Genomic DNA, 8,185 nt, shown 5'->3' with positions numbered 1-8,185 from the left:
GTAGATAATTACGCACAAATATGGCGCAGTAGATAATTACCCAGTAATTTAACACGTAGGAGGAGATATGGCGTAGTAGATAATGTTGTTGTGCAGTAGATAATTACACAGTAATTTCACACGTAAGAGGAGATATGGCGCATTATTGTTGCGTAGTAGATAATTTCACATGTAGGAGGAGATATGGCGTTGTAGATAATGTTGTTGCGTAGTAGATAATTACGCAATAATTTCACATTTAGGAGGAGATATGACGTAGTAGATAATGTTATGGCGCAGTAGATAATTACGCAGTAATTTCACACGTAGGAGGAGACGCCTATAAACAACAAAACGGAGAATGGAAGAGTAACAAACGGGAAAATTAGAGAAGATAGTAGCATTGAACGAAGAAAGAGAAAAGTAAGAAGAAAAAAATAGAGAGAGAAAGATAAAAGCAACTTTACTTCTCTTAAGGTTAAGGGGAAGAGACTTTTATCTCTTTTAAATTTTTATTTCATATATGATGATTTTATTTTATGTTTGTCTATATTAGTGAGGTGTCCCTAACCTCACTTACTTGCTTAATCTATGATATTTTTTTAATCTAAATAATTAATGAGGTGTGGCTAATTTGTGTTATTTAATTATTTTACAATGTTTATCAATGTCAATTATTTTATTAATATTCTTTAATCACTAGTGCAAAAAAGGGTATTTACGTCACCCAATTTACGTCGGAAACAGTAAATACCGACGTTGTAAAAATGTGGTGGCAGTTTCGTAATTAAGTGGAGACTAATTTACGTCGGACCCCCCCTAGTCCGACGTAAATGTGGGAACTAACGTCGCAGTCTCATAGTGCGACGTAAATTTACGTCGGAACAACGAAACCCGACGTAAAAAATGACCCTATATTCCCCACCTTTGTATTTTCCATTCCCACGCTCACAATTTACAAACAACCCCTCTCATTTTCTCTGAATTTCTGAGTCTCCCACTACGTTTATTGCTACATTCAACGTATCCAAGTCTCTAAGTGTCTGCACGTTGGTCGTTTGAGGTTAGTTTGTTGTCCCCGTAATTATTTTGTTTTTTTTTTTGCTATTTGTTCCGCTGGAACGGCCCGTTCTCCTTGCAGAACGGGCCGTTCTCCTTGCAGAACGGGCCGTTCTGCAAGCAGTACGGGCCGTTCTGCAAAGAGAACGGCCCGTTCTGCTGGAAATTTGTTGTTGTAATTTTTTGATCTGGAACGGCCCGTTCTAGTTTCAGTACGGGCCGTTCCAGATGCATTAAAGAAGAGACTTTTTTAGGCATTGACCTTTAGTTTACCATCGATTTTTTAGGGTTGTAGTTTAGGTTAGAAAATTTATGAATAACTGAGTCAATAGTTAATTTGTGTTAATATATAGATAATGAATCGAAGTTGGATGAATGCAAGTCGCATTAGTCAAGAGTACAGAAATGGAGTTGAAGAGTTCTTACAATTTGCAAGAGAAAATGGGAAACCCATCAAAGGGGCATATTATTGTCCATGTGTTCGATGTTTGAATCAGATACGTCAAGAAGTTGGAGAAATACGTGATCACCTGTTTATATATGGTATTGTGAAGAGTTATACAGTATGGACATGGCACGGAGAAATATTAGACATTCCAACAGTGTCAACAACTGAAAATTTTGAAGGGATGGGCGATAACTTAGAAGAGATGATACGTGATGTTGGTGAAGAAAATTTTGAAAGAGCACATGTGTATGATACCTTAGAGTCTGATTTTGAGCAACCATTGTACCCAGGATGCAGTATGTTTACAAGATTATCAGCAACTTTAAAATTGTTTAGATTAAAAGCAAGAAATGGCTGGACTGATAAAAGTTTCACAGAATTGTTGGAGTTATTGAAGGAGATGCTTCCAGAAGATAACACGTTACCTAATCGCAACTATGAGGCAAAAAAGATACTATGTCCAATGGGTTTGGAGTATAAGAAGATACACGCGTGCCCTAATGATTGCATATTGTATACAAATGATTTTGCTACACTGAAAGTGTGTCCCACATGTGGATTGTCGCGGTTCAAAAAGAAAACTGATGGAAGTAATGGTGAGGAAGAAATAGAGGGTCCCCCTGCTAAGGTCTTATGGTATTTGCCAATAATACCTAGGTTTAAAAGATTGTTTGCCATTAAAGAGGATGCAAAAAACCTCACATGGCATGAAAATGGTAGAAAATGTGACAACTTTCTTCGACATCCAGCTGATTCTCCGCAATGGAAGAGGATTGATGAAACATTTCCAGAATTTGGTGCAGAGTCAAGAAACTTGAGAATTGGTTTAGCTACAAATGGCATGAATCCTTATGGGAACTTAAGTAGTAAACACAGTTCATGGCCAGTTTTGTTGGTCATTTATAATTTGCCTCCTTGGCTATGCATGAAGAGAAAATATATTATGTTGTCTATGATGATATCAGGTCCCCGACAACCAGGAAATGACATAGATGTGTATCTTAGTTCATTGATTGATGACTTGAAAATGTTATGGGACACAGGAGTGGAGGTGTTTGATGCATATCGTGAAGAAAAATTTACTATGCGTGCAATGTTATTTTGCACAATAAATGATTTTCCAGCATATGGTAACTTGAGTGGGTATAGTGTGAAGGGTCATTATGCATGTCCTATATGTGAAGAAAACACAAGTTATACCCAATTGAAACATGGGCAAAAGACTGCGTACACTAGGCATCGTAAGTTTCTTGTTCGTAGTCATCCATACCGTAGATTGAAGAAAGCATTCAATGGAAGTCAAGAGGATGAAATTGCCTCCACACCGCGCAATGGTGAAGAAGTATATCAACGGGTGAAGAACACTAACATTGTGTTCGAAAAGACGCAAAAGAAGTCAACTGAGAGAAATATCTGGAAGAAACGATCAATATTCTTTAATCTTCCTTACTGGTGCAAGTTAGATGTTAGACACTGCATAGATGTGATGCATGTGGAGAAAAATGTTTGTGATAGTGTAATTGGGACATTGCTAAACATCAAAGGAAAGACTAAAGATGGAGTGAAAGCACGACAAGATTTGGTGGACATGGGTATACGTTCTGAGTTGCATCCTCAGTCTATTGGAAGACGCACTTACTTGCCTCCAGCTTGTCATACTCTATCAAAGAAAGAAAAAAAAAGCTTTTGTGAGTGCTTAAGCAGTGTGAAAGTTCCAGAAGGGTACTCCTCAAATGTGAAGAGTCTGGTGTCTATGCAAGATTTGAAGTTGATTGGTTTAAAGTCTCACGATTGTCATGTGTTAATGCAACAACTTTTGCCTGTGGCTATTCGTAACATTTTACCATCTTCTGTTAGAGTTGCTATTACTCGATTGTGTTTATTCTTCAATGCCATTTGCAACAAAGTAATTGACCCTGTAAAGTTAGATGAGTTAGAAAATGAAGCAATCACAATCTTGTGTCAATTGGAAATGTATTTTCCACCTTCATTTTTTGATATCATGGTGCATTTGATAGTTCATTTGGTTAGGGAGATTCGATTGTGTGGCCCGGTTTATCTTAGATGGATGTATCCTGTTGAGAGATACATGAAGATCTTAAAAGGATATGTCAAGAATCAATACCGCCCAGAAGCCTCTATTGTGGAGAGGTACATTGCAGAAGAAGCCATTGAGTTTTGTTCAGGGTATATATCAAAATCAGAACCAATAGGAATTCCCAAGACTCGACATGATGGGAAACAATTTGGTAAGGGTACTTGAAGTTTAAAGATTAGAACTGTGAGTCGAACAGAAGTTGACCAAGCCCATTTGTACATATTGAACAACACTGATGAAGTAATTCCTTACATATCTGAACACATAGATGAAATCAAGATAGCACACCCCCGGATGAATGAGAAATGGGTATTGAATGAACATAACAAGAGTTTCTTAGCTTGGTTTAAGAAAAAGGTTTATGGTGAGGTTAATGCTTCTGATACACTTTTGAGACTCGCGCGTGGGCCTAACAACGATGTCATTACATTTGGTGGGTATGGCATTAACAAATATTGTTTCTATACAAAGACAGAAGATGACAAAAGTAGAGTACAAAATAGTGGGGTTACAATTCAGGCTGAGGCTGTGCACTTTGCTAGTTCAAAAGATAAAAATCCCATTACAGCATCCATGAGTTATTTCGGAGTCATAGAAGACATATGGGAAATTGATTATGTTACGTTTAGAGTACCTGTGTTCAAGTGTAAATGGGTTGATGGCAATACGGGTGTGTGGACAGATGATTTAGGATTTACTTTGGTTGATTTGAATAAGGTCGGCTATAAGGATGAACCTTTTATTATGGCATATCAAGCAAGACAGGTTTTTTATGTCAGGGATCCATGTAATGAGAAATGGTCAGTGGTCCTCGAAGGAAGAACCATGCATGGAACTCACGAAGATGAGTCTCTAGATATGCATGAGACACCGTCTTTTTTAAGCAGATCATTTGGTCCTATTGCGGACAATGAAGTGGACGAAATACATGCTATTCAAAGTGATCATGATGAAGGAATATGGGAAAACATTCCAACCTAATAGGTTTCTGTTTATGTATTATTTATTTTTTTATTAGTTATTTTGTTGCTATATTATTATTATCTTTTTTACTTTATTTGTCTATTCAGTTAATTCATTGTTTTAATAATGACAGTTTAATTTTTTCAGGATTATGGAGGATTCTGGGTCTGACAGTGGAAGGATGGAAGGTAGATCTGTCACCCGATTGTCTGGGTTGACAGCTGGGCGCATTGCCAAGGAGAGGACACCGGTTGAGGTGGATCCTCGTTCTGGCAAGGCATCAGGCCCAAATGCTGCCAAGTTTAAGAGCTATTTGGGAGTCCTAGCTCGACGACATGTTTCTATTATCATTCCATCATGGGATGACGTTCAGGAGGTTGACAAGAACCTCATGTGGCAGGATATTCAAGTATATACTTTCACATCCTTTCAATATTATATAACTAAAATACATTATTTATTATTTGTTGTTATTTTCATAGCAAAATTTTGACATTCCCAACACTGAGGGCATGAGGAGGAAGATGTTATCTGCCCTTGCCACCAGGTGGAGAGACTTCAAGACTTTCTTGACACGGGAGTATGTATTTGGAGAGCGCCAAAATGAGACTCCCTGTCTAAAGTACCAGATCACTGATGAGGAGTGGATGCAATTTTGTGCCAGTCGATTGGACCCTTCATGGCAGGTTAGTTATTGATAACTTTTACATTGACACAAATACTTAAGGTACATTTTAATTTATCTCATTTTCTTTTTTGTATTATTGCAGGCTAAAAGAATAGTTGCCCAAGAACGACAGGCCAAGAATGATGCACCCCATCTATTGTCAAGAGGGGGATATGAAAGAAAAAAAAGCAAATGAAGAAGGCTAAGGCACAGGCAGCAGGGGTTGAGGATGCTGACCGTGTAGAGTCACCTCCCCGCCATGAGATGTGGATAGCAGCCCGGACAAAACCAAATGGGCAAATGACTTCTGAGTCTGCAAGAGTCGTTGCTAGTAAAATAGTAAGTAAAAATATACAAACTAAGACTCTTCATTTCAACTCATTTAATTCATAAGAATTTTTAATCTTCCTTATTGTTGCAGGAGGGTTTAGTTGAGCAGAGCACTCAGGGCTCATTTGTTTCTAATGGTCGGAATGATATCCTCACAACGGCCATAGGAAAGCCAGAGCACGGAGGTCGTGTGCGTGGTGTTGGTGGTTCTTGGAGCCACCGAGATTTCTTTGGTGGCCGATCATCGAGGAACACTGTCAACTCTTGCAGTCAAGAGGTTATACAGGAATTGGAGCAGAGATTGGAGATGCAGTTTGAAGAGAAACTGAAGAATATTGAAAAACAGTTTGAACAGAAGTTTGAACTTTTGGCTCGTTCTCAGCAACAGACTGCAGTTGCTCATGATGGTGTTCGAGTCAGCACTAAAGGGAGTTGTGCTGCTCCAGATCCCTCACCGGATCAGACTCACACTGATGTACCAAACCAGTGTGAGTTATATGTTGAGGATGACCCCCCACGGTTAGTGGCTATTGGCCGAGTATTTGAGGGTGGCTCAACCATCCATGGTGTCCCTCTACAGCCAGACTGGACACGGGTTGTGGTTGACCAAGTTCAAGATGCTGCTGCTCCAGTGCATTTGCCCAATACAGAGGTTCAACTAGTGGGGCAGGCAACCGGCACATTCTTAGCTTGGCCAAAACGTTTGGTCATGCCGCTTTCAGCACGGGCAAAGGTAATTATATTATTGCTCTTTTAGATTCTTATAATTCTATTATTGTTTAACTAATTTTGATTATTTCTTTAGGATTTTATCAATCGTGGTAAGGAGGTCATGAGAGAACCTCATGTTCATGATGCCAATATCGCAGAAGCTGAGGATGATCACATATCTAAGCTTCTATTCAAATTACCACGAATAAAGAAGCATCCAATTCAATTGCAGTGGGACATTAGAGTTTTTGGAGTTGATAGCTCTGATGTTCCACTATACATATCTCTGCCTGATGCATTAGAGATTGTTGGGGGAAACTGCATGTTAAATATATCTGTCATACAGTTGTGGGCCATGTAAGTCATATTTTCTTTTATGAGTCTAAATTTACAATAATTACATTTAACTTATAATAATTATTTGTGTTAGGTACATGGACAAATTGAGTGTGGAGCAAGCACAAGCAGAAGTATATGGATTTATTGAGCCTCAATCCATCCAAAAATCAGGAAACACTCAGGTCCAGATCCAACAATATATGCAAACATGGATGAGTGACTCAAGAAGACATATATACATGGCTCCATACATTGACGGGTTAGTTTTTTAATTGGTTTTTTAATCATGGTAATTTTTTAACTGATTTGTTTGTCATACAATGTAGGTCCCATTGGCAGTTAATGGTAATCATTCCTAAGGAATATACCGTGGTGTGGTTTTGTTCACTTCATCGAAAACCAAGCCATGAAATTAAAAGCCAATTACATGGGTAACTAAAAGTTTTTCATTATGTTTTAAAACTAATTATATATATTGGCTAACATTTGTTTTTATTTCAATTAATTAGAATCGTGTCTGGAGCTAATATATTAAGTGGAAGAGCCAGATCATCAAAGTCATTGCATTTCATATACCCTAAGGTTAGCAAATAAATTCATACAATCAATAATATTTAAATTTATTGACTTTGGAATTAATAGTTATTTGTTTCTCATTTTAGTGTAATAAGCAACAAGACTCGTTTGAATGTGGCTATTACATCATGTATTGGATGAAAGCCATAGTTTCTGCGGGTATTATTGATTCTTGGGCGCAGGTAATTCATATCAAAATTTATTTAACTATATTTACCTTTAGAATAATTAACATTGCATATTAATGACACTTAAATTACCCTTTCAGGTCTTTCAAGATCCATCTCCATTGCCCGAAGATGAGTTGCTCAAGATAAGAGAACAATGGGCAAATTTTTTCTAAGTTTAGTTAGTTAGATATTATGTTTATAGTTTGATAGTTAGTTAGATATTATGTTTATAGTTTGATAGTTAGTTAGTTTAGTTAGTTAGATAACATTGACAAACATGTTTTATAGCTTTTTTAGGATAATAGGATTTACATTGTCATAATTTATGTTTTTTAAGATTTATATATTATTTTCTTTTTGTCATTCAATTTTGAAATACAATTTGAATTTCTATTCTGGACTGCCTGGTTTAGAGTTGGTATTCTGGATTATATTTATATGCAGGTGTTGGGTATATCAATTTACAAACGTTTTTAAAAAAAAAACTCCCACAATTTACGTCGGACAAAGCCATCTCCGACGTAAAATTGTGGCATGATTTTGCCCCATTTTACGTCGGTTTGGAGAAATCCCCGACATAAATTTACGTCGCCTTTTAGAGGCGACGTGAATTTACGACTCCCGTATTAACGTCGGACCCTTTTCCGACGTAAAAAGATCAAAATACACGACGTAAAAGACCCTTTCTGTACTAGTGAATACATTCCATTTACATAATTTAGTTCAAGTATTTTTATATTAATAGTAACTATAATATAGTTTTGTTAAAAAAAACCTTAAACTCATCTTGTTGTTATTTCTTCATGCATTTATAAAAATAAATATTATTCTATGGCCATAAGAAT

General features: G+C 37.1%; 1 protein-coding gene across 1 annotated transcript; it reads left to right on the top strand.

Annotated features, from left to right (window-relative positions):
* The first annotated feature begins 5,514 nt into the window (after positions 1-5,514).
* Positions 5,515-7,952, top strand: LOC145957184 (uncharacterized). The gene is made up of 8 exons (XM_083073400.1): positions 5,515-5,553; positions 5,636-6,277; positions 6,350-6,612; positions 6,686-6,853; positions 6,921-7,025; positions 7,104-7,176; positions 7,257-7,352; positions 7,439-7,952. The coding sequence occupies exons 1-8, from the start codon at positions 5,515-5,517 to the stop codon at positions 7,511-7,513; spliced, it is 1,461 nt and encodes a 486-aa protein (XP_082929526.1). The 3' UTR covers positions 7,514-7,952.
* Positions 7,953-8,185: the final 233 nt, after the last annotated feature.

This window comes from Cajanus cajan, chromosome 4, assembly GCF_000230855.2.
Source record: "Cajanus cajan strain Asha chromosome 4, NIPB_CcT2T_4, whole genome shotgun sequence".
NCBI classification, from domain to species: Eukaryota; Viridiplantae; Streptophyta; class Magnoliopsida; order Fabales; family Fabaceae; genus Cajanus; species Cajanus cajan.
Note: the sequence above shows the minus strand (reverse complement) of the source record. Positions and strands in the feature narration are given on the sequence as shown.